General features: G+C 50.7%; 1 protein-coding gene, 16 non-coding genes and 1 pseudogene across 17 annotated transcripts; all 18 read left to right on the top strand.

Annotated features, from left to right (window-relative positions):
• Window positions 1-5: 5 nt before the first annotated feature.
• Window positions 6-78, top strand: Trnar-ucg (transfer RNA arginine (anticodon UCG)). Its single transcript has one exon. It is a non-coding gene; the product is annotated as a tRNA-Arg (tRNA).
• Window positions 79-149: 71 nt separating this feature from the next.
• On the top strand, window positions 150-222 carry Trnar-ucg (transfer RNA arginine (anticodon UCG)). The gene has a single exon. It is a non-coding gene; the product is annotated as a tRNA-Arg (tRNA).
• Window positions 223-5,256: 5,034 nt separating this feature from the next.
• Window positions 5,257-5,329, top strand: Trnar-ucg (transfer RNA arginine (anticodon UCG)). Its single transcript has one exon. It is a non-coding gene; the product is annotated as a tRNA-Arg (tRNA).
• A 71-nt stretch (window positions 5,330-5,400) lies between these two features.
• On the top strand, window positions 5,401-5,473 carry Trnar-ucg (transfer RNA arginine (anticodon UCG)). Its single transcript has one exon. It is a non-coding gene; the product is annotated as a tRNA-Arg (tRNA).
• Window positions 5,474-5,543: 70 nt separating this feature from the next.
• On the top strand, window positions 5,544-5,616 carry Trnar-ucg (transfer RNA arginine (anticodon UCG)). The gene has a single exon. It is a non-coding gene; the product is annotated as a tRNA-Arg (tRNA).
• Window positions 5,617-5,686: 70 nt separating this feature from the next.
• On the top strand, window positions 5,687-5,759 carry Trnar-ucg (transfer RNA arginine (anticodon UCG)). Its single transcript has one exon. It is a non-coding gene; the product is annotated as a tRNA-Arg (tRNA).
• A 70-nt stretch (window positions 5,760-5,829) lies between these two features.
• Window positions 5,830-5,902, top strand: Trnar-ucg (transfer RNA arginine (anticodon UCG)). The gene has a single exon. It is a non-coding gene; the product is annotated as a tRNA-Arg (tRNA).
• A 70-nt stretch (window positions 5,903-5,972) lies between these two features.
• Trnar-ucg (transfer RNA arginine (anticodon UCG)) lies at window positions 5,973-6,045 on the top strand. The gene has a single exon. It is a non-coding gene; the product is annotated as a tRNA-Arg (tRNA).
• A 71-nt stretch (window positions 6,046-6,116) lies between these two features.
• Window positions 6,117-6,189, top strand: Trnar-ucg (transfer RNA arginine (anticodon UCG)). Its single transcript has one exon. It is a non-coding gene; the product is annotated as a tRNA-Arg (tRNA).
• A 70-nt stretch (window positions 6,190-6,259) lies between these two features.
• Window positions 6,260-6,332, top strand: Trnar-ucg (transfer RNA arginine (anticodon UCG)). Its single transcript has one exon. It is a non-coding gene; the product is annotated as a tRNA-Arg (tRNA).
• A 71-nt stretch (window positions 6,333-6,403) lies between these two features.
• Trnar-ucg (transfer RNA arginine (anticodon UCG)) lies at window positions 6,404-6,476 on the top strand. The gene has a single exon. It is a non-coding gene; the product is annotated as a tRNA-Arg (tRNA).
• Window positions 6,477-6,547: 71 nt separating this feature from the next.
• On the top strand, window positions 6,548-6,619 carry Trnar-ucg (transfer RNA arginine (anticodon UCG)). The gene has a single exon. It is a non-coding gene; the product is annotated as a tRNA-Arg (tRNA).
• A 71-nt stretch (window positions 6,620-6,690) lies between these two features.
• On the top strand, window positions 6,691-6,763 carry Trnar-ucg (transfer RNA arginine (anticodon UCG)). Its single transcript has one exon. It is a non-coding gene; the product is annotated as a tRNA-Arg (tRNA).
• Window positions 6,764-11,743: 4,980 nt separating this feature from the next.
• Trnar-ucg (transfer RNA arginine (anticodon UCG)) lies at window positions 11,744-11,816 on the top strand. The gene has a single exon. It is a non-coding gene; the product is annotated as a tRNA-Arg (tRNA).
• Window positions 11,817-11,887: 71 nt separating this feature from the next.
• Window positions 11,888-11,960, top strand: Trnar-ucg (transfer RNA arginine (anticodon UCG)). The gene has a single exon. It is a non-coding gene; the product is annotated as a tRNA-Arg (tRNA).
• A 71-nt stretch (window positions 11,961-12,031) lies between these two features.
• Trnar-ucg (transfer RNA arginine (anticodon UCG)) lies at window positions 12,032-12,104 on the top strand. Its single transcript has one exon. It is a non-coding gene; the product is annotated as a tRNA-Arg (tRNA).
• A 339-nt stretch (window positions 12,105-12,443) lies between these two features.
• LOC119443729 (uncharacterized) lies at window positions 12,444-14,225 on the top strand. Its single transcript, XM_037708434.2, has one exon. It carries the CDS (start codon window positions 12,444-12,446, stop codon window positions 14,223-14,225), a length of 1,782 nt encoding a protein of 593 aa, XP_037564362.1.
• An 829-nt stretch (window positions 14,226-15,054) lies between these two features.
• On the top strand, window positions 15,055-18,088 carry LOC119443727 (uncharacterized; annotated as a pseudogene).
• Window positions 18,089-25,008: the final 6,920 nt, after the last annotated feature.

The following is a 25,008-nucleotide window of genomic DNA, read 5'->3' as shown; positions in this document are numbered from 1 at the left end:
AAAAAGTCCGCGTGGCCTAATGGATAAGGCGTCTGACTTCGGATCAGAAGACTGCAGGTTCGAGTCCTGTCGCAGACGTTGGTTTGAAAATTTTTATTTACTGCTTGCCGAACACGCATTTAACGAAGGTGGCGCAAAATGTCCTATGTGTCCGCGTGGCCTAATGGATAAGGCGTCTGACTTCGGATCAGAAGACTGCAAGTTCGAGTCCTGTCGCGGACGTTGGTTTGAAAATTTTTATTTACTGCTTGCCGAACACGCATTTAACGAAGGTGGCGCAAAATGTCCTATATGTGTCCGCGTGGCCTAATCGGATTCCACTTCCGGCCATCACAGCGAACGGTCGCGGAATGTCTTGCTCCTCAGGAGCGGTTACAGCGGCCCTCGGCCGCGGTTCCCGGTCAACGGAAAAACCTTCCCCGGACTACCAGATGGTTCTACCACAACTGCCTTCAGGTGCAAGTGTTTTGAACACTGTTTTTATTCACGGCGAAGTGAAAGCTCGGCCTTACCGTGTTGAGCATTTCAGGGATGCGCTTTCGCGACTCATGCTGCTGCCGGAAGTGGTGGCCCTCGGGGCTTATCAGATGAATCATGTGTGGGCCGTAACTTTTGCGAACGAGGCGGCCAAAAAGAAGATATTGGACGCAGAAGGATTCCTTGTCAAGGAACACCGTTGCGTGGTCATTGACCCGTGCAACCAGGGTGTCAGGCTCAAGCTCTTCTGGCTGCTGCATGGTGTTCCTGACGAAGACGTCAGAACAGCCTTGGCACCGTTTGGAAGAGTAACTGAACTGACGAGGGAGAAGTGGAGGGTCCAGGGCTGCAACGACAAAGGAACCACGACACGGTCGGTGGTCCTGAAACTCAAGCCCGGAATGACAGCAGACGACCTACCACACCAACTTCGTGTTGCGGAAGACATGGCTCTCGTTATTGTCCCGGGCAGAGCACCCCTCTGCCTCCGGTGCCGTGGCACTAGACACATTCGACGAGAATGCCGGGTTCCACGTTGTGGGCTGTGTCGTCGCTTTGGCCACGACGAGACCCAGTGCGTGAGAACGTACGCCAACGTTGCTGGCCCAGGCAGGAGCGAGGACTCGTCTGAGCTTCTCATGGATCAGGAGGACGCCGAAGAGGCCGCCAAAGGAGCAGCTGAAGGGGCGGCAGCTTCGTCTGCACCACTGGTTACGAAGACCGCAAAGGTGAACCTGAAGGGGATAGATGAAGGCAATGTGCCGGATTCGGCGCCTCCTCCGGCGAAGGTTCAAGTGACGCAAGCTGGTGCTGAGGCGACGGGCGCGCCTTCAGAAATTACGCCACCTCCGACCAAAGTGGCTGACGAGCCAGTCAGCGTCAGCGACGACATGGACCTGACTTCCGACGCTAAAGGCGCCGGAAAACGGTTGCGTGACGAGGTTGATGACCACAGCCGAGACACCGACGGTGTGGATACCGAAGGACCGACACTGAAAACACCGACAGTCCGACGGTCGACGCTGAAGGTCAAGCCCAACGTGCCGCCAGACAGACGGCCGTCACATGCGCCGCCTCCGCCTTAGCGGAGGTAGTGCCCCGGAAAGAACTTTCAGCACCCGATCGTTGATTGGGAATGATTCTGTGAGGAAGTGGTTTGGCAGACGTCACCTTCAAGGAGAGGGATATGTTCCCCCAGCATCAGTGTGAGAGCCGCAATATTTCCTCGAAAATTGTGAGTAGGGGCACATATTAATTGTAGCTAACGCAATGGCAGACGATATTAACATCACCACTCCGCTTCGTTTGGCGACATTAAACGTTAGAGGGCTGTCACAGAGGCGAAGACAATGTCAGATTAGCCGCATGCTACTAGAAAAAGACATTGATTTGATGGCAGTCCAAGAAACAAAAATTGAATCTGAGGAAAAAACGAATCGAATGGTTGAAATTTTCAGAACGAAGTACAACGTATGCGTTTGCCACGCGAATGGTACTTCTGGTGGCTGCCTTCTTTTTATTAGAAACAGTATTGGGATTACAGAGCAGCAAGTTACTTCATGTGAGGGTGGGCGTATGCTTATTTGTGATTTTTCTTTTTCTGGAATGCTTTGGCGGGCGGTGTGTGTATATGCTCCTAATAATGCTCGTGAACGTAAAGAATTTTTTGTTTACCTGAGATCTTTCTTGGTGTGTGACAGGCACGTTCTAGTGTATGGCGACTTTAATTGTGTGTGCCGGCCGATAGATAGATCGAAAAAGCTGCTCAGTCAAGATAAAAGCGCAACTGTTTTGCATGAAAGTTTGTGTGAAGTTGATCTGGAGGATGTTGGAAGTGTTCTTGGTTCTGACAGTGATGTGCAATATACGCATTTTCAAGGAGACTGCCATTCGAGGTTAGACCGCATTTATGTGCCTTTTCATTTAGTTCCGTTCCTTTCTAGCTACAGTGTCGAATGCATCAGTTTCAGTGACCATTGCTTGGTAATGGTTACGATAGGTACAAAAAGCAAAGAGAAAAAATTCAATTGGCACTTATGGAAACTTAATGACAATCTTTTGCAGGATGAACTGTTTCTACAAAGTATAAAAGAGAAATTAGAAAATGTTCTCCTTGAAAATGCGGAAAATGTTGTAGAAGCTTGGGAACTGTTTAAATGCGATGCGAAAATAATTGCTTTAGAGAGAGCATGCGTGTTGCGGCACAAACAAAAGCAAGAGGAACGGCAAATACAGTGCATGTTAGCATACCTGTTGAACATGGAAAGAGGCGCGGCTGGCACATTTATAAACGATATCAAAGAACTTAAAGCGAAACTTGAAGTCGTCGACGAGGAAAGATATAGCGGCGCTGTTTTGAGAGCACGCGCGGAACGAGTATGGTTGGGTGAAACGCCCACCAAGCGAGCGCTCAGTGACGAGAGGAGACACGCGTTGAGCAAGGAGATAAAAGAAATAGTTTATCAAGGTCAACTTACATACGACAAGGAAATGATAGAACGTGCTTTTGCGGACCACTATAGTACGCTGCTCAGCAAGAGAGCAAGCGATATCTCGGCGTTTAAAAGTGATTATTTGCCTCTGATGCCGAGAATTGATGGTGAACTTAAGGAAGCCCTTGAACGACCTATTTCTGTAGCAGAAATTGAAGAGGCTATCGATGACCTTAGTGCAAGAAAATCGCCTGGACCAGATGGTCTTGGGGCAGCGATATATAAAATTTTCAAGGTTGAAGTAGCACAGGCTCTGTATCGCGTCATAACGAAGTGTTATGAACAAAAATGGACGCCTCCTTCCTTCCGACAGACACATGTGGTACTTATACCTAAAGTTACTGACCCCATAAAGCTTCAATCAGTAGAGGTCTACCGGCCAATAAGTCTAGCTAACATTGATTATAAAGTATTCATGAAGGTGCTCGCCCAACGCCTTCAGAGTGTAGTGAAATCCCTAGTAGGTACACATCAGACATGCGGTATTAGAGGTAGGACTATTTTTACAAATATACACACAGCACGAAGCATACTTGAATGCTGCGATTTGATGGAAGATCGTGTAGCCATGCTACAACTGGATTTAGCCAAAGCTTTTGACAGGGTGTCGCACGAAGTCCTGTTTCTGCTTCTTGAATACGTGAATGTCGGAACAGTCATTTTGGACGGGGTGAAAATGGTTTATAATGGTTGTATAACAAACCTAATTACCAACAACAGACTCAGCAGACGAATTCCAGTACTGTCTAGCATAAAACAAGGGTGTCCGATCTCTGCCTTGCTTTTCGCTCTTTATTTAGAACCTTTCTGTCTAAAGATACTTCATAGCCATAGTATTCGCGGATACACGTTTTTTGGCAGAGAAATAAAAGTGTTAGCCTACGCTGACGACATAGCAGTGTTCTGTCGCGATAAGCAAAGCATTGCAGAAGTAGTGAAGGAAGCCCAATCTTTTTGTAGTGTTTCTGGTAGTGCCATAAGTTGGCCAAAGTGTCTAGGTTTTTGGCATGGGAACTGGCAAGATACGCCAGAATTGTTTTGCAGAATGCAGTGGAGTGTGTTACCTGGCACTTATCTTGGGGTTCCACTCGGCAACTACCGAGAGCCAGTAGAATACTGGACGAATGAGAGGGACAGAATGAAAGAACAAACTAACAAATGGGGAGGCCACAACTTTTCGATGTTTGCAAGAGCCAAAGTGTGTAATATGTTTTTAGTAGCTAAAGTGTTTTACGTCTTGCAGGTGCTATGCATGAGCCGATCTTCAGTTCAAAAAATACACAGAGTGTTTGCGGAATTTATTTGGGGTTCAGTATGGGAACGCATGAGCAGATTTAATTTGTTTCACTCTTTGCGCAACGGCGGACTCAGTTTAACTCATTTGTTTTTCAAGCAACTTGTGTCGAGATTTGTTTTCTTTCGTGACCAAAGTGATGGGTTTCTGCGCACGGTGATCCAAGTGAGATTACGTGACGCTTTGCCCGATTTCATTTATCGACGCACGCAGTCAAACCGATGGCACTAAAAGGCTATCTGCGTGAAGTTATCACGGCGATTCGTCTTCTAAATGCTAGATTTTCCAGGGAGTACTTGTTTGAAGTGTCACGAAAAAAGTTATATAAGGACCTTGTTGACGTTTTTGTACCTATGCCAGTGTATCGTTCTATGTACAACTTAAGGCCTGAACGTGATGTTCTCAAAAGAGTAAGGAATATGCCTGTAAGAGCTAACACAAAATCCTTCTTTTTCAAACTCCACACTGACACACTGCCGGTTAAGCCATGGCTAAGGAGCAAGGGTTTGTTTGTCCCATGGTCTGTCAATTGCCTTATATGCAATAAGGAAGAAACAATTGAACATATTTTTCTTGACTGCCACGATGCCCGCTTTCTTTGGGACATTCTGCAGCGAACTTTAAAAAAGGAGCTCCCAATTAGTGCTTTTGGAATAAGGTTCTTGCCATGCGCAGAACCTGACGGTGTGCCGGCGGACATGTTAATGTTATTGTGTATGCAAAGCGTATGGAGAACTCGAATGGCTGTACACAATGCTGATGTACATGCGAGGTCAGCCAGACACTATTTTGTTGAAAATGTTGTTTACACACGGGAAGTGTTGAAAATGCAAAGTGACCCACCGGAATGGCTTCAAGTGTTGGACAGTTTGGCTTCGTTGAAGCCATTTTAACATGACGCTACAGTCTTTTAATGACTGGTCTTTTTAATCTCGCATTTATTTGACATGTTGTTTTTGTGTATTTGCCAAGTCGGTAATAAAGAAAAAAAAAGTCCGCGTGGCCGAATGGATAAGGCGTCTGACTTCGGATCAGAAGACTGCAGGTTCGAGTCCTGTCGCGGACGTTGGTATGAAAATTTTTATTTACTGCTTGCCGAACACGCATTTAAGGAAGGTGGCGCAAAATGTCCTATGTGTCCGCGTGGCCTAATGGATAAGGCGTCTGACTTCGGATCAGAAGACTGCAGGTTCGAGTCCTGTCGCGGACGTTGGTTTGAAAATTTTTATTTACTGTTGCCGAACACGCATTTAACGAAGGTGGCGCAAAATGTCCTATGTGTCCGCGTGGCCTAATGGATAAGGCGTCTGACTTCGGATCAGAAGACTGCAGGTTCGAGTCCTGTCGCGGACGTTGGTATGAAAATTTTATTTACTGCATGCCGAACACGCATTTAACGAAGGTGGCGCAAAATGTCCTATGTGTCCGCGTGGCCTAATGGATAAGGCGTCTGACTTCGGATCAGAAGACTGCAGGTTCGAGTCCTGCCGCGGACGTTGGTTTGAAAATTTTAATTTACTGTTGCCGAACACGCATTTAACGAAGGTGGCGCAAAATGTCCTATGTGTCCGCGTGGCCTAATGGATAAGGCGTCTGACTTCGGATCAGAAGACTGCAGGTTCGAGTCCTGCCGCGGACGTTGGTTTGAAAATTTTAATTTACTGTTGCCGAACACGCATTTAACGAAGGTGGCGCAAAATGTCCTATGTGTCCGCGTGGCCTAATGGATAAGGCGTCTGACTTCGGATCAGAAGACTGCAGGTTCGAGTCCTGTCGCGGACGTTGGTATGAAAATTTTTATTTACTGCTTGCCGAACACGCATTTAACGAAGGTGGCGCAAAATGTCCTATGTGTCCGCGTGGCCTAATGGATAAGGCGTCTGACTTCGGATCAGAAGACTGCAGGTTCGAGTCCTGTCGTGGACGTTGGTTTGAAAATTTTTATTTACTGTTGCCGAACACGCATTTAACGAAGGTGGCGCAAAATGTCCTATGTGTCCGCGTGGCCTAATGGACAAGGCGTCTGACTTCGGATCAGAAGACTGCAGGTTCGAGTCCTGTCGCGGACGTTGGTTTGAAAATTTTTATTTACTGCTTGCCGAACACGCATTTAACGAAGGTGGCGCAAAATGTCCTATGTGTCCGCGTGGCTTAATGGATAAGGCGTCTGACTTCGGATCAGAAGAGTGCAGGTTCGAATCCTGTCGCGGACGTTGGTATGAAAATTTTTATTTACTGCTTGCCGAACACGCATTTAACGAAGGTGGCGCAAAATGTCCTATGTGTCCGCGTGGCCTAATGGAAAGGCGTCTGACTTCGGATCAGAAGAGTGCGGGTTCGAGTCCTGTCGCGGACGTTGGTATGAAAATTTTTATTTACTGCTTGCCGAACACGCATTTAACGAAGGTGGCGCAAAATGTCCTATGTGTCCGCGTGGCCTATTGGATAAGGCGTCTGACTTCGGATCAGAAGAGTGCGGGTTCGAGTCCTGTCGCGGACGTTGGTATGAAATTTTTATTTACTGCTTGCCGAACACGCATTTAACGAAGGTGGCGCAAAATGTCCTATATGTGTCCGCGTGGCCTAGGATTCCACTTCCGGCCACCGTAGTGTACGGTCGTGTAATGTCGAGCTCCTTTGGAGCAGCGAATGCGGCCCAGCAGGGCCGCGGAAACAGGACAGATGCCCAGGAGTCTAAAGACTATGACATTATTTTGCCTCAACTGCCATCAGGTTCTTCTGTTTTAAATACTTTATTCCTTCACGGCAGCGTGAAAGCCAGGCCTTTTCGAGCTGAGGACTTCCGAGACACTTTGAATCGTCTGGAATTGCTTCCCGAGGTGGTTGCCTTGGGGGCGTTTCAGATGAATCACGTATGGGCGGTGACCTTCAAGAATGCGGAAGGAATGAAAAAGCTGCTCGCAGTCACCGACCTGACTGTCAAGAATCACCGCTGCCTCGTGATAGATCCGAGCACCCATACTGTGCGCCTAAGGCTTTATTGGCTGCTTCACCCCATACCAGATGAAGACGTGCGCACCGCTCTCGCACCGTATGGGAAGGTGACGGATGTTTGCAGAGAGCATTGGCGTGTACCAGGACTCGGCGATAAAGGCTCTTCAACACGGACGGTTAGTCTGCAACTAAAGGCTGGCCTTACTTTGGACGACCTGCCACACCAGCTACGAGTGTCTGGCATTATGGCCCTTGTTGTTGTACCTGGAAGGCCGCCGCTTTGTCTGCGGTGCCAGCGAACAGGGCATATTCGCCGAGATTGCCGCGTCCCAAGGTGCAAGCTGTGTCGGCGCTTCGGACATGATGATAGCCAGTGCGCTAAGACCTACGCGAGCGTGGCCAGCCAAAGGAGCCGGGAGGACCCCGCAGAGCACATCATGGACGAGGTGGACGCGGCGGAGGCAGAGGGAGACAAGGTCAGCGAGCCTATATCTCCAGCAGTTGAAACTTCCGAAGGAGAGAATGTGAAAAGTGTTCAAAGTGAAAATGGTGATGTGCCATGTGTACAGCAGGAAACGGCCACCCCAACGTGCGTGGGCAAAGACGCCCCTGACACCGCTCCGCCCTCACCGGGTAATGACGAAGAAGACATGGACGTCGCAAGCAGCTCGTCTGCGAAGCGGCCCCACGGGCAAGTCTCCGACGGCGACGACGGTTCCAGTGAGAAGGTGCAGGAGCCACCCAGAAAAGACATTCCGTACCGCCGTTCATCCTTTAAACCAAAGCCTAACGCTCCGCCGGATTCCCATCCGACGGTAACGAAGGCGCCCCCGTAATAACGAGGGCGTCGTCGAGCAATGCTGTTGTGCAAGGTGAGGGACGGACTCTCTACATTGGTAAAGTGTGGCCGTCTTTGTTTTTTGTTATTATGAAAGGTTCTCGCACTACTGCGAATCGGCAAAATGCAAGGATTTAGTTAACCTAGAGGCCCAGTTCTCTCTTTCGGAATAAACAACAAAACAAGGATGGATTCAAAATCAAAAATAGCACTACGCATTGGTACGCTTAATGTCCGAGGCCTCGGGGCCAGAAGGCGGCAGTACCAGGTCAGCCGGTTATTGCACGACAATGATTTGGACATAGTCGCTCTACAGGAAACAAAAATTGAAAGTGAAGAACGAACGGATCGAATGCTCGAACCATTTAGAGCTCGATACAATGCTTGCGTTTCTCACGCTGTCGGTAATTACGGTGGCTGCGTTTTGCTATTGCGGAAATCTTTAGAAATTGTTGTGCAATCTGTATTTGTTTGTCATGAAGGTCGAATGATCGTGTGTGATTTCTCGCTCTGGGATGCTGAATGGCGGCCAATTTGCATATACGCCCCAAATAATGAAAGAGAACGCCGCGACTTCTTTGAAAATCTAGAAGTGTATATGAAATCTGAGCGCTATGTCATCTTGCTGGGAGATTTCAACTGTGTTTGTTTTACTGAAGACCGCAATAGCTACTCGCTCGTTCGTGATCACAGTGCGCTTTTTTTTGCTCGCAGCAGTCCAGGAGCATGAATTAGAGGATGTTGGTGCTATGTTTCGCGGTGGAATGCAGACTGTGTTTACGCATTTCCAAAGGGGCAGTCACGCTCGATTAGATCGAGCATATGTATCAGCGAGACTGGTTGCGTTGTGCAGTGGCTATGATGTGAGCCACGTATCTTTCAGTGACCATAGTCTCGTTATGTTCTCCCTTGGCAAAAGAAAAGAAAACCGATCTTTCAATTGGGACTTATGGAAATTCAATGTCAAGCTTCTGGACGACGCAACCTTTCTCGAGTTTGTAAACGTGCGTTTACGAGAGATGCTTGCTTGTGAATCTGGAGGGTTCATAACGATGTGGGAAGAATTTAAACAGGACTTTAAAATAACAGCCATTGAAAGGGCCTCTATATTACGCTATAATGAAAAAAGAAAGGAAAATGAACTCCGAAGTAAGCTGAACAAAATGTTGTCGATAAAATGCGCACAGCCAGGCGAGTTGTCAAATGAGATAAGGAACGTAAAAAATGAGCTTGAAATCCTTGATGTCGAGAGATATAAAGGGTCAGTCATACGTGCACGCGCAGAGCATTTGTGGCTGGGGGAAACGCCCACAAGAAGGGCTTTGACCGAAGAGAAAAGATACGCGTCACAAAATGAAATAAAAGAAATTGAATATGGTGACGCACGTAGTAGCGATAGTGATACAATACAGCGTGCCTTCACCGAACACTACCGAGAGTTGTTGAGCTGCAAAGGACTAGTGGAAGCTGGTTTTGACATGGAATATCTGCCTTTAATGCCGAGGCTAGATGAGGACGTAAAAACCGTTCTTGAGGAACCCATTACCTTCAGTGACATCGAAAGAGCAATTGATGAATTGAAACCTGGAAAAGCGCCAGGACCTGATGGCCTAGGCGCGGCTTTCTATAAGGCATTTAAGCATGAACTAGCAGTCGTTTTACACCATGTTCTAGCGGAGGCTTATGAAGTAAAATATATGCCACCATCTTTCCGGAAAACCCATACCGTCCTGATTCCGAAAACCAACGACCCTTTAAAGCTTCTCTCAGTAAGATCGTACCGCCCCATAAGTTTGTTAAATGTCGACTACAAAATATTTATGAAAGTGTTAGCAAGAAGGTTGCAGTCAGTGATGACATCAATAGTAGGCCCACATCAAACATGTGGCATAAGAGGCCGGTCGATACTGAATAATATACATGTGGCAAGAAGTATTCTCGAGTGTTGCGATGCATGGGAAGGCAGAGTGGCAATGATGCAACTTGACTTGGAAAAGGCTTTCGATCGTGTTGTACACAGTGTGCTTTTCTCTATTCTAGAGCATGTGAATGTTGGCAACATTATACTAGAAGGATTGAAACTATGTTATGAAGAGTGTAGCACGAACTTGATAGTAAACAAACAGCTCTCTGGGGAAATTAAAATTTGTAGAAGTCCAAGTACAAGGATGTCCGGCTTCGTCACTTCTCTTCGCAATTTACTTGGAGCCTTTTTGCTTAAAAGTGATACACAGTGACAAAATAAGGGGATTCCGCTTAATGACGAGTGAAGTGAAAATTCTCTCGTATGCAGATGATGTTGCCGTCTTTTGTGGGGACAAGGAAAGTGTTAGCGAAACTGTTCAACAAGCTCGAACGTTTTGCAAAATGTCTGGAAGCGTTGTTAACTGGGAGAAGTGTAAAGGTTTCTGGCATGGAAGCTGGGATGAGAAGCCCAATGTCTTTGAAAACCTACAGTGGACAGTCTCGCCCCAAAAATATCTAGGAGCACCTTTAAACTGGTATGATGATCCTTCAGAATATTGGAAAGAAGAGATTGAACGGGTGCGCACGAAAACCACCAAATGGGGAGGAAAACATTTATCCATATTTACTAGGTCAACGATTTGCAATACGTTCCTTGTTGCACGAATTTGGTATGTGTTGCAGGTGATTGCTATGTCACGAGCTAGTGCGCAACAATTTCACAGGATCCTTGCAGTATTTGTATGGAATTCAACATGGGAGCGCATGAGCCGACTAAACTTGTTTCACTCCCTGAAAAGGGGAGGGCTTGGCTTAGCCCATCTTTTTCTAAGGCAGATTGTCTCAAGGTTTATATTTTTGCGGGACCAGCACCACCCTTTTTTGCGTGCAGTGCTTCAACTAAGATTGCACAGCGCCATTCCTGAGTTTATTGTGTCTTCGTGTGGGGTTACAGGAAGTAGTTTGTGCGGGTATCTACGCGAAGTTGTAAGCGCTTTCAAAATTCTTAAAGTACGTTTCTCGTTAGATTATCTCACCTTCGTATCAAAGAAACAACTGTATAAAGATCTACGTGACGTCATGCTTCCAGTGCCTCTTTATCGAAACATGTTTTTTGTCAGTGCGGGTAAGGACGTTTTAAAAAGAGTTAAAAGAATGCCGGTTCGACTGTCTGTGAAAACTTTCTTTTTTCTACTTCATAGTGGTACGCTCCCAGTCAAACCTTGGCTGCAGGAAAAGGGTTTTTTTGTTCCATGGTCAGCTGATTGCCTTTTATGCCGGAAGCCTGAAACAGTAATCCATATATTCCTGGACTGTTATGATTCTATATTTCATTGGGACATTCTCCAGAGAACGCTGAAAAAGGATTTGCCCCTCACACCATATGGGATTCATTTTCTTCCAGTAAACAATGATGAGGGCGTACCATATGACATGTTCATGGTATTAAGCCTGCATAGTATCTGGAAAACCAGAATGGCATTCAAACATGCAGAACCTGTTGTAAGAACGGTAAGGGAAAACTTCATTGAAAGTATTGCCTATATGCGTGATGTGTACCAATCAAAAGATGAACAGCCAACATGGTTTCCCGTACTAATGACCTAGTGTCATTAAAGCCCTTTTAGTCGTGCCGCGTCAACAAGCTATTGGTTGGCGCTTTTAGCATTTTTTATGTTGGGTTCCGTGTTGTAAGTTGTTATGGAAATAAAGAAAAAAAAAGTCCGCGTGGCCTAATGGATAAGGCGTCTGACTTCGGATCAGAAGACTGCAGGTTCGAGTCCTGTCGCGGACGTTGGTTTGAAAATTTTTATTTACTGCTTGCCGAACACGCATTTAACGAAGGTGGCGCAAAATGTCCTATGTGTCCGCGTGGCCTAATGGATAAGGCGTCTGACTTCGGATCAGAAGACTGCAGGTTCGAGTCCTGTCGCGGACGTTGGTTTGAAAATTTTTATTTACTGCTTGCCGAACACGCATTTAACGAAGGTGGCGCAAAATGTCCTATGTGTCCGCGTGGCCTAATGGATAAGGCGTCTGACTTCGGATCAGAAGACTGCAGGTTCGAGTCCTGTCGCGGACGTTGGTTTGAAAATTTTTATTTACTGCTTGCCGAAGAAGGAACGCGCGGTTGTCGACGGGAGCGGACGCGCTTCACATCGACTCCTGCTATTATGCCAATCAACGCAGCGTTAATTTACAGTTACCGCGATATAATTGGTACCAAAGTGTGCGCGAAGGTGCGGGGCATCGACCGGTACCAGTTTTGACCAAGCGGTACGTGATTTTCTCGATTTACGAGGACTCTTCTCTGGTGCGGTGCGGACTTTTCGCTAAGCCTAACGTAGGCATACCACGAGTACGCCCACTGGTCGTGACGGGCCCGGCCGCTAGGCCTAACCCGGCGACGAGTACGACCAAGATGGCGTCCGAAATGGAAGTGGTCACGTCGATGGAAGACAACATGGCGTCAGCGCTGAGTATCGGCAGTTTCGGCGGGAGCACGTGCATCGAAGTTCACGGAGAGGACATTACACCGGAAGAAGTCGAAGGCGGGTCGGCCTCCGGCAAGCGCATCAAGCAGATCATGGCCGGCAAGGAAAACGGTGAGTCCGCCACCATTACTCGCCAGTCTAGACCCAAGACTAGGGCCAGCTTTGCTAAGAGAGTTGCAGCTTCGGTAACGAAAGCGGCGAGGATGCCGATAGATATGCCGAAAGAAGACACCAAGGTAGTCATGAGACCACGTGGCGGTCTCAACGTAGCGAAAACGGAGGCTTCAATTATCATGTCGGTCGTCAGGACGGCGGCTCGAGTAACGAAGGAAGAAGCCAAAGCAGACACCATCTGCACAAACGCGCAGCAAAACATCATTGTGGTCAGCACCCCGGACGAGAGGCGTGCCACGCTGTACTCTAAGGTCAAAGCCCTTAACATAGGAAGTAAGACATACGAAATCAACGCCTACCGAACGGCGCCGGACGGCACGGTCAAGGGAGTCATCCGAGGTATAGCCGTAGACGATACCCCGGAGGAGATAGCCGAAAACATCGTGAACCCCTACAACCCCCTAGCGGTGGAGGCGCACAGAATCGGCAATACAACCACGGTGATAGTAGTTTTCGCTGGACAGAAAGTACCCAACTACGTTAAGTATGGCTCGATATTGGTCAAGTGCGGGCTTTACCGCAAGCACTTTGACGTGTGCAAGCAATGCGGCCGGGTCGGCCATAGAAGAGACGTATGCCCGAATAGCAACGCCAAAGTGTGCTTCGGCTGCGGAATCGCGAACCCCAGAGAGGGTCACGAACGCGAATGCAAGCCCAAGTGCAAGCTATGCGGGGGACAGCACCCAACAGGCGAGAAGGAATGCAAAAACAAGTACAAGATGCCGTACGTGGTCAAAAAGCGGCAATGGGAACGCAAGATGGAAGCCATGCAGCAACAACCGAACCCGGAAAGCTCTCCGCCGCGACGAGCGTCGCCTGCCGAGAGACCCCGCGGGGAATCGAAGCAGCGCGACAGCAGCCGCAAAAGGGACGACAGCAAAATAGGCAGGAGCGCCAGTCACCGCAGGCCGTCGCAGTCGAGGGAGAGAGGCTCCTGGGCCGACGCAGTCAAGGCAAACATGGCAGAGAAGAGACAACCACCGGCGCAAAACGCCGCGAAGAAGATCCAAGAAGCGAACGGGGTGGAGAAATCCTTGAGAGACGAGAACGAGAAGCTAAAGCGAAGAATCGTCGAACAGGACGCAACCATCAGGGAAATCAACGAGAAGCTAACGACATTAATTGCGATGCAGCAACAGCAGCAACAGCAGCCGACGCCCGCACAACAGAGGAAACAAGAGATGACCGAGGACGAACCAGAGGTCGAGGTGGACCCGAGAGCCACGATAGCGGCAGGACCGGCTCCCAAGACGAGAGCCATAGAGGGCGCCAAAGAACGAAAGATAACGGAGAGAATCGAAAAACAGGGCGACAGACTCGACCATCTTGAGGCGACCAGCAAGGTAACCAACGAACGCCTCACCGCGCTCGAGCAAATGGTTCAGCAGATGACAACCAACATTCAGAGCACGATCCAGAACATGATAGCGCAGATGCAAACACAGCTGCAGGCGCACATACAGGCACAAATGCAAAGTATGGAAGCACAGGTCATCGCCAAACTGCAGCAATCATGGCAAGGACAGCACGCATAGCAGTAACCACACCGCCAGTGAGAGACCTCTTGGTCTGGCACTGGAATTGCAACGGCTTTACCGGCAAGAGAGCGGTGCTGCTGCAACACTTGCAGCAACAAACGAGGAAACCAGACGTAATAATGATACAAGAAACACACAGCGAAGAGGCACCGAGACTCCCGGGCTACCGGTCGCACGACAGCCCGCCGAGCGAAAGGGACACGTCCAAGGGCAAGGGCAGAGGGGCCTGTACCTTCGTTAGGAAAGGGATGACTTTCATGGCACACGAACTGATCGGCAGAAGCGCCATCGAACACTGCATGGTGGAAGTAATTACGGGCAAGAAGAGGAAGGAGAGCACTTTCCTGGTGAACGTCTACAGCAATCCGTCTCACGGACAACAGAAGTTCAAGGCACTACTTCACAAGGCGAGTAGAGTCGCGGGGAGCAATACGCTCCTAGTGTGCGGAGACTTTAACGCTCCGAACCAAGGCTGGGGCTACCAAAGAACGACGGTCAAGGGAAGAGAGCTGATGCAAGATGCCACCGACGTGGGACTGAACCTAATCACGGATCCGGTCTTTCCCACCAGAATCGGTACATCGGTTACGAGAGACACCACTCCGGACCTTACCTTCATCAAAACCGAAGGAAAAACGAGAGAAGCGGAATGGAGAAACACGGGACAAGAGCTGGGCAGCGATCACTACATCGTGGAGGTCGTCGTACCGCTCGAAGGCCAAGGCAACACCGGCATAAGGAAGCATCGCATTACGGATTGGGACGCCTTTCGAACGGCACTACCCGCGGTGCAATTGGACATTATGGACATGGAACAATGGGCGGCTAACGTCGTTGAGACGACGGAAAGAGCCACCAAAGAGCTGGAAACGGACGAACGGATAGACAAGATGGACAGTCGGCTCGCCCACCTGATAGAAGCCAAGCAGTCCATAAAGGCGAGGTGGCAGAAGCAACGAACGAACCGAAGTCTAAGGAAGAAGATCGCCGAGCTCAGCAGGCAGATTGAGGCTCACTGCAAGGTGCTATGCACCCAACAATGGAACGAGTCCTGCAATGAAGCCGACGGACAGTTACACAAGGGCAAGACGTGGAACATGCTGCTGCACCTCCTCGACGAAACAAAGACCAAGGGCCACCAACACAACAGCCTGGCCAGGATCCTACACAAGGGAATCTGCGAACACGGACAGGACGAGATCAAGCGGAACTTGGATGCCAAGTACCTACCGACCACCCCCACGGAAAGACACCCGGATTACCAAGGCAACGAGAACGAGACGCTAGATCGAGATATCGAGGCATGGGAAGTCAGAACTGCTCTGCAGGATCTCAATGGCAGGTCCGCCGCGGGTCCCGACCGAGTGACCAACAGAGCGCTCAAGAACCTCAACGAAGCGGCCATCGAAACGCTCACGAAATTCTACAAGTGCTGGCAAGATGGAAGGCTACCCAAGCAATGGAAGCAGCCAAGACGATCCTCATCCCAAAGCCTGGCAGACCACCAAACATAGAGAACCTCAGGCCGATCTCGCTCACTTCGTGCGTGGGAAAGGTCCTCGAGCACGTTCTCATGAACAGGTGGCAGCGTTACCTGGAAGAATCGGAGCTCTACCCGAATTCCATCATAGGGTTTCGGAACAAGCTCGGGACGCAAGACGCCATGATCTTACTGAAGAACGAGATCATCGACGATATGACGGCCACCAAGGACACAGAGCCATACTTGGGCTGGGCCTGCAGAGCGCCTTCGATAAAGTGAGGCACTCGGCTATCCTGGCCCAAGTATCCAGGCTAAACATGGGCAGAAAGACATACGAGTACATCAAAGACTTCCTGATGGAACGGACCACCGAAATCTGCGCGGGAGACCTGCAGCTCGAAGAGAAGAAGCTGGGCAGCGTCGGAACCCCGCAGGGCTCGGTGATCTCTCCGTTACTCTTCAACGTCGTGATGATCGGGGTGGGCAACCGGCTAGAAAGAGTAACGGGAGTCCGGCACACCATCTACGCCGACGACGATACGCTATGAGTACCGGGAGGAAGCGACGGACACATCGAGACAACGCTGCAAGAAGCGGTCAACGCCATCGAGAAGCAGTTGGACGGGTCTGGACTCGTCTGCTCTCCGGCCAAGTCAGAGCTGCTGGTGATTCCACCGAAAGGAGCGGGCAGGAAAAGAAAGAATATGGAATTCAAGTACGAGCATCCCAAGATCACGATCAGGACGACGGGAGGACAAGTAATACCGGAAGTCGAGAAGATTCGAGTGCTCGGGCTGCTCATCGAGCGAAATTGAGTCAACGGTGAAACAGTGAACAAGCTCGCGGGCAAAGCGGCCGCGGCAATGAGACTCATCAAGAGGGTGTCCAACAGAAGAGCGGGGATGAAGGAGGAGAGCCTGACTAGGCTCGTTCAATCCTTTGCAGTTAGCCACATAACGTACGTCGCCGCCTTCCACAACTGGAGGCCGAGTGAACGTAACAAGATAGACGCCACCATACGCAAGGCGTATAAGGCGGCACTCGGTCTCCTCGGGAGCGCGAGCACCGAAAAATTCATGGCGCTGGGAGTCCACAACACGCTGGACGAAATAGCCGAGGCACATAGAACGGCGCAACTCGAACGTCTCTCTGAAACGAGAACCGGAAGACAGATACTGCGGGACCTTGGCCTCGAGCCGAGGGAAGGCAAGCAGCAGAACAACGTACCTATACAGGATAGCATCAATAGAAAGCTCAGGGTCGGCCCGATCCCGAAGAACGTCAACCCCGAGCACAACAAGGAGCGCAGGTTGGCGAGGGCCAGGGCTCTCGTGGACATCCACGCCAGAGAAGAAGGCGCCGTCTACGTGGACGCGGTGGTGTATCGAGGCAGCAGCGACGCATACGCGGCTGTGGTCGTCGGAGCATCGACGGGTGCAACGAAGACCGCAGCGAGCGTCCGTACTCGAGAAGCGCACCAAGCGGAGGAAGGTGGCTATCGCCTTGGCCGTCTCCGACCTCGGATGCACTACAGTGCTGTGTGACTCTAGAACGGCAGTGAAGAACTATGCCAAGGGTATGGTATGTAGTGAGGCCGCGCGCATACTGCGCAAGGTCGAAGACATCGGGCACAAAAGTGCTGCTGTGATCAAGTGGTTTCCGGCTCACATGGGCAGTGACGTGTCGGAACGCGGGAACGCGAACCACAACGAGACGGCCAACGCGGTCGCGCGAGGACTAACCAACCGCGCGACTGCAAACACGGCCGACTCGGAGTGTTGGTCGCGGTACAGTGCCAAGGACAAGATGACCACCTTCAACGAAATAGTGAAATGGTACAGACTGAACAGACAGACTGTGCCCCCAGCTCACCCGGGGCTTACCCGGAAGGAGGCAGTGTTATACAGACAATTACAGACAGGGTCCCTGCTCACCCCGGTGCTAGCTAAGCACGTGTGGCCGAGTGTGTACACGAGTGACGTGTGTAGACTGTGTGCGAAGGAGAGAGCTACCGCGGCTCACATCCTTTGGGACTGTGGTATAAATCCGAGAGAAGCCAGTGAGAAGACGACGATCCCGCCGCAGCTAGAGGCTGCAACGAGGATCTGCGATCAAGAGACACAACTCAAGGCCGTCCAGCAGGTCTCGGCAGCTCTAGGAAGGCAGCGACCTAGCGAAACCGAGGATAAGGGGGGCGGCATCCCCAGGAAGGGGGCGGCGGCCCTCTCGGACCCGCCGAAGTAGCGAGGGAGCAAGACCTCGAGGAGCATAACGCACGAGACTGACGTAGTGGCCGCGTCGCGATGAAAGCTCGTCCTCCCTGCGTGGAGGGAGCCTAATCGACTCTGCAGGCATTCTCAATAAAGTTATTCTCTCTCTCTCTGCTTGCCGAACACGCATTTAACGAAGGTGCACTGTAAATGGAAATAATTTTCAGGTGGGAGTTTAATGCTTGTCCTCTAGCAACAATTTATTACATGTGAGCATGACCCGTAGCAGCCCACGTAACACCGAAAATTGCGTAGTCATACATTTTTGTGACCGCACTACTAGCTCCGCGTCCAAGCAATGTGTCTCGGCTGTGAAACGGAGCCATATCGCTGATCTGGCAAACGAATCCTCACGTTCGGAGCCAGCAGGTATGCTCCTAAATCAGTATGTTGGATGGAGCATGATGTTAATGCAATATCCGAAGCAACGACGTGATCAAAACAGAACGGCGCCATAACAATTCAATTCACATCGCTCAGTAAGAAGCTTTATTCACAGTACGTACTTACATCCTACCGTATTTCTTGGGCGAGGATATCCGTACACAGCTTCATAAAAGAGTTGCTTGCACCACGGCCTAACTTATTGGCAGCACAGCACCGTGACGAAGTCGGAATATGGCATTCATGTACGGCTATCACGGACGTTGTCGCTCGAACAGTGGCTGCTGTTGCCATTGCTACGCAGCGCTTTACACCGGACGTTGTCAGAATATACTCAAAAGGACATAAAAGTGATATTGAACACACTAATGAACACAAGTCAAGGTCACGCAACACGGAAGCACAGCCAGAAACCCGAGCCGACATCACGGGTCAACCAGCAGCTTCGTGGTCGCAACTAATCCTTTTTCCGCACTTGAAATCGTTGCTCTTGCATTCATCGTTGTCAGCAGAGTGATCACTGCTAACGCACATGAAGATGAGATACAGTGAGCTTCAGGCACGCCTATAACACTTTCTGGAAGGAAGTATAGAAAAGAAAATCGGCGAAACGCTGGCACGGAACGACACTTCACAGATGTAAACAAACTGTCAGCCATGAGCACCGCCGACTCCGCCGAACATGGAGGAAGGAAAATAAACTAGGAGGGAGCGTCACGTGACAATCTTGAAGCCTACTCATAAAAAATTTGGAGGAATGGGATGATGCGAAATAGGCCCTCACGTGATAGGCAAGCGGTAGATTTTACTCGGCTCACTTCGGTGGCTTCGGTTTCGTCTGCTGCGGGGGTTTCGGAATATGCGCGCATACTCGGCGCGGCAAACGCGCGCAGAGGTTAGTTCATGAAGGGATCCGTGTGGCACTCGAGTCTTTGTAACGCACCGAACCACCACGCAGCTCGCCGCTTAATTAGCAGACAGGCGCCAAGGCTGTTGCGAACGAAGGCGTCGGCATTGCGCTCAACAACCCGGGAGGACCACCTCAAGGACGACTGGTTGCGTTTCCGGGCGGTTTCAGGGAAACGAGGAAACCTTTCGTCCTGCAAACGTGTGAAGGCAACCAAGCCGCCTTTCCGACGGCGATACGTCGCGTTTGGGGACGTCGTCTGGGAAACAATGATGCCTTTCTTTCGCCCCAGCAAAAATGTGTAGGAGATTAAGCGAGCGTACAAGGCCCGAAGCGACGGCTTTCCCACGGGAAGAAAATTCGTCCCGTATTGTGCCCAAGGATGCACTGGCGAGCCGGGGACTCCGAACATACTTAGCGCCAAAAAGAAGGCCAGTAAGAGCAACCACAAAGACCTTTTTCTTCATGTTGCACACTGGTACGCTTCCTGTCAAGCTATGGCTGCAGGGGAAAGTGATCTTTGTATGTTGGAGTGTTACTTGCCTCATTTGTAAGAAACCGGAGACAATTGAGCATATTTTAGATCCGAAGCATGTTATGGTCGGGGCTATGTCACTCCCTCCCTCCATCCATCCGCCGTGCGGCGTCCACACCCACACTGCGCATGCGCATTCTCCTCCCCCTCCTCTCCTTGTCTCATCTCCTCTCCTCTCGGCATTCCTCCTCTCCTCTCCGACGCTCCTCTCCGGATTGCGCAACGAATGGCAACACCTGCGGCTCCGCGCGCGATAATGCGAAGCAGCTTAGGTTAGATGCGCGACGGTAGGAGCTGCATACTCCGCTGGGGGCGCCACTGTAGCTCGCGGTATAATCACGCGCGCGCGCGCTCCGCACCTCTCATTCTCCTCCCGCAACGCCGCGAGGAGTGCCACGTACAGCGCCAGTGTCAGCGCCGTGGACAGCGCCGCGGAGAAGAGGGCTCGAGCCGCTGCCACGAAACGGCAGCGGCGACAGGCCGATCCCGAACTTCGCGCTCGCGTAGCCAAAAGGAAACGTCAACGCAAAAACTAACGGGAACTTGAGTCGACCCCATGGCTGCTTCGCATACTACTCAGGGTTCCCCTATGGGAAGATGGTGTAATTTTTTTCTTCAGTGCTGGGACTCAGTCTTCCTTTGGGATATTCTGCAAAGGACCATTAAGAAATACTTTCCTATTCACACCTTTTGGAATCCTGTTTTTACCTTTTGAAGTGACAGAATGCGTGCCATGCGATATGTTGATACTACTCTGTATGCACAGCGTGTGGAAAACACGAATGGCGGTGCGTAATCAAGATGTTCAGGCAAAACCGGCGAGAGAATATTTTATCGAAAACTACTTCCTTATTCGCAAAATCTAAAAATTGCTCAGTGAACCATCAGAGTGCTTACCAATATTTGAACAGCTTGCAACCATTAGGCTTTTTAAACTAAAATTTATAGACAAGGTACACCCGCATGTAATATTGCACTGCCTTATTTGTTCTAAATTCAAGGCGGAGAATTCCTGTGCTTTGTGTATGTGTTGTTATGAAACAGGCAATAAAAATGGATAAGGCGTGTGACTCCGGATTAGAGGACTGCAGTTTCGAGTCCTGTCGTGGATGTTGGTTTTGTAACGAAGAAGAAGTGCCGGTTAGCCAGGTGCATCTCCAGTGTATGAAATACGACGAAGAAGAAGTGCCGGTGAGTCAGGCGCATCACCAGCGCTTTTACGCACGGGGCTTGTCCTGACTGCTCGCAGAGTTCTGACTGCTGCACCGAGTTCGACCTCTCAATCCTGTCAATAAACACCTTGACATTTGGTGGAGAGTGCTGGGTACGACTCCATCAACGCTGGAACTTCGATGCCGAACCCTTCAATCACCTCGGACGATCCAGCCCATGCCGGACGATCGAGCCCAACAAGCTGCAGTCAAGGCACCAATTATCATCTGTCCTGGCGTGCAGCGTCAACGGGATCCTGCGATTTTTGCGGGTACCGTTGATCAGGACGTCGAGGACTGGCTCGCCTCGTACGACAGAGTCAGCGCGCACAACCACTGGGACGATAGGGAAAAGCTCAACAACGTAATTTTATACTTGAGCAACGTTGCACATTTGTGGTATCGTAACCACGAATCCGACATCTCGTCATGGTCGGCGTTCAAGACCTACTTCACGGAAGTCTTTGGTCGTCCTGCTGTACGTAGACTTCAGGCCGAACAACGCCTGCGCGGACGCGCCCAGCAACCAGGTGAGAATTTCACCAGCTACATCGAAGACGTCGTTAATCGGTGCAACAGAGTCGACGCAACGATGCCAGACGCCGGTAAGATCCGGCATATCCTCAAGGGCATTGAGGACGACGCCTTCCAGATGTTGGTCGCCCGGAACCCGACCCCAGTGTCTGTCGTCATTGCGCTGTGTCAAAGTTACAACGAACTTCGAAGGCAGCGAGTTGTCACACGACATCCGCCTTCAGAATTCGCCCCTGTCTCAGGTCTGACGCTAGGTGTTGACGAGTCGCTTCTAATGCACCAGATAAAGGAGTTCGTGCGAGAAGAAGTTGCTCGGCAGCTTTCCCTGGTGCCCTTTACGAACGCACAACCATACTCCCCACTGACACAGGGGTTACAGACCGTCATCAAGGAGCAAGTCGCTGAGTGCCTGCCAGCTACTATTCAACCGCCTACAGTCGCGGTGCCCTTGACATACGCTGACGTCACTGCAAGGCCGCCCTTCGCTCCACGTCCACCTCTCCAAGCTGTTGTGCGACCGCCCCCGATTCCCTACTCGCCGCCTGCACCACAGCTACCACGCCAGCCAAATCCTTGGCGCATAGCCTGCAACCGCCCAATTTGCTACCATTGTGGTATTCTGGGACACGTTGCCCGCTTTTATCGACGCCTTATGCAGCCTACTTATGATTACCGCCGACCCATGAACAGACACGCCCCTCGACAGCTACAATCCCCTGTGCCGCCAGATGAAACCCCTGTTCCCTACACTAATCGTCGTACGCCATCTCCACGCCGCCGTTCCATCTCACCGATGAGATGCCGACCAAGCCCTCTGCCTCAGGGAAACTAAGTGTCACTGTTCCCGAGGCGAGAACTGCGTCCTCTTCGCTTTACCCAAGGCCTCGAAATCGCCCCTGCAACGTAATTGAGGTATACGTCGAAGGGATCCCAACATTCGCACTGGTCGATACGGGCGCAGCAATCACGGTGTTACGCGCAGGACTTTGCCGACGGATAGGAAAAGTAACGACGTCGCTTTCCGGACTGTATTTGGGTACTGCGAGCGCACAGCCTGTCGAACCTTTGGGAGCCTGCACTGCACGTGTTGTAATCGCGGAATCTCTTCATGTCATTGAGTTCGTTGTCCTGCCGTCCTGCCCCCACGATGTCATTCTAGGCTGGGATTTCCTTTCGCCTAACAATTCCATCATTGACTGCGCCCGCGCCGAGGTGGAGTTGTCTTTTCCTTCCCCAGCAGCCATGGACCAAGATCCTGTGGCGCCTAGAAAAATGCTTGTGGCCGAAGTTCCCGATATCCCTCCTCAGTCCGCCGCCGTCGTCTCTGTATCTTGCGCATCTGCACGTGACGCAACCGTCTTATTCACGCCATGTGATTTGTTCGCCCGTCGCCGTTCCCTTCCGTTGCCCTTTGCCGTCATCACCATCAGTGCTGGCCGTGGTGTGATGTGTGTGTGCAATGTGTCTTTCCTGCCGGTTACTTTGCATCACGGTTACGCTCAAATTGTGGATTCTTGAATGCTTTTCGATGCTCCCGAAGCCGCACATTCGACATCCCTCGCCGCGCTCGACAATGCGACTCGACCGCCGTTGGAGTGCTTCCATCCGTCAATCTCCGGTGATTTGACAACCACACAACGCGCGCCACTTGTCAGCCTGCTACGCGAATTTACCGCCTCCTTCGACTGCCATCAACATTCTCTCGGCCGCACCACCAGTGTCGCACAGCATCGACACCGGTTCGCACGCCCCACTCCGGCAGCGTCCTTACCGTGTCTCAGCTTCTGAACGCCGCGTCATCGACGAACAAGTGAGCGATATGCTTCGGCGTGGCGTGATTCAGCCGTCCCATAGCCCGTGGGCATCGCCTATTTTCCTCGTAAAAAGGAAAGATGGTTCTATTCACTTGTGCTTTGATTACAGACGTCTTAACAAAATTATGCGCAAAGACGTATATCTCCTACCGCGCATAGACGATGCTCTTGACTGTTTGCAAGGTGCCGAGTTCTTTTCCTCTTTGGATTTGCGGTCTGGATATTGGCAAGTACCCATGGCAGAGGCTGATGACTCCAAAACCGCCTTCGTTACACCGGACGGATTATACGAATTTAATGTCATGCCATTCGGCCTATGTAATGCGCCCGCTACGTTCGAGCGTATGATGGACAGTATCTTGCGCGGTCTCAAGTGACACATGTGTTTGTGCTACGTAGATGATGTCGTTGTCTTCTCACCTGATTTCTCGACTCACCTCCAACGACTAAGAGAGGTATTAAACTGTCTGACTAAGGCTGGCCTGCTACTTAACATCAAAAATGCTTCTTTCCTGCTCGTAAGCTTACCATCTTAGGCCACGTCGTATCCAAAGAAGGCGTGCTTCCGGATCCTGCAAAACTCCGTGCAGTTGCCGAGTTCCCCAAGCCCACTAATCTGAAGACACTACCCAGTTTCGTCGGCCTCTGCTCCTATTTTCGCCGCTTTGTGAGGAACTTCGCCATGATCATCGCCCCTTTGACTCAACTGCTGGCTGGAGACAACGCCCTGTCCGCCTGGTCGAAAGCATGCGATGACGCGTTCACGACCCTTCGCCATCTGCTCACCTCTCCTCCTATTCTGCGGCATTTTTACCCTGATGCCCCAACTGAAGTCCATACAGATGCTAGTGAAGTTGGCCTTGGGGCGGTTCTTGCTTAACGCAAAAGCGGTCTTGAGGAATACGTCGTTGCTTATGCTAGCCGCATGCTGACAAAGTCGGAGCTAAACTACTCTGTTACAGAGAAGGAGTGTTTAGCCATACTCTGGGCCCTTACGAAATTTCGACCTTATTTATACGGCCGCCAATTCGATGTAGTAACAGACCGCCATGTGCTGTGCTGGCTCTCCTCATTGAAAGACCGCTCTTGTCGCCTCGCACGCTGGGCACTCCGTTTGCAAGAGTACGACATCTGGGTTGTGTACCGCTCTGGACGCAAGTACACCGATGCCGATGCTCTCTCCCGCTCCCCAATATCACCTGACCCTGATCCTGACAGTCTTTGCCCACTCAACTCTGTCCTCTCTGCACTTGCCATCGATGACATGCGCTCTGAGCAGAGCAAAGACCCGTGGATTTCTTAACTTTCGGAGTTTCTCTCTGATCCTACCACTGTTACGGCGTCTAGGACTCTACGGCGGCAGGCGCATCACTTTGTTATTCGCGACCAACTCCTCTACCATCGCAATTATCTCCCCGAGGGTCTGCAATGGCTACTAGTAATACCGCGTCATCTTCGGGCTGATTTATGCGCATCGTTTCACACTGATCACCAATGTGCACACGGTGGCATGCTAAAGACCTACACCCGCCTTAGGGTCCGGTATTACAGGCCTGGCATGTACAAGTTCGTTCGCAAGTACGTCCGCTGCTGCCTCGACGGCCAACGCCGAAAGTCGGTCCCTACTTCCACTGCAGCACCC

The sequence above is a fragment of the Dermacentor silvarum genome, chromosome 3 (assembly GCF_013339745.2).
Source record: "Dermacentor silvarum isolate Dsil-2018 chromosome 3, BIME_Dsil_1.4, whole genome shotgun sequence".
Taxonomy (NCBI): domain Eukaryota; kingdom Metazoa; phylum Arthropoda; class Arachnida; order Ixodida; family Ixodidae; genus Dermacentor; species Dermacentor silvarum.
Note: the sequence above shows the minus strand (reverse complement) of the source record. Positions and strands in the feature narration are given on the sequence as shown.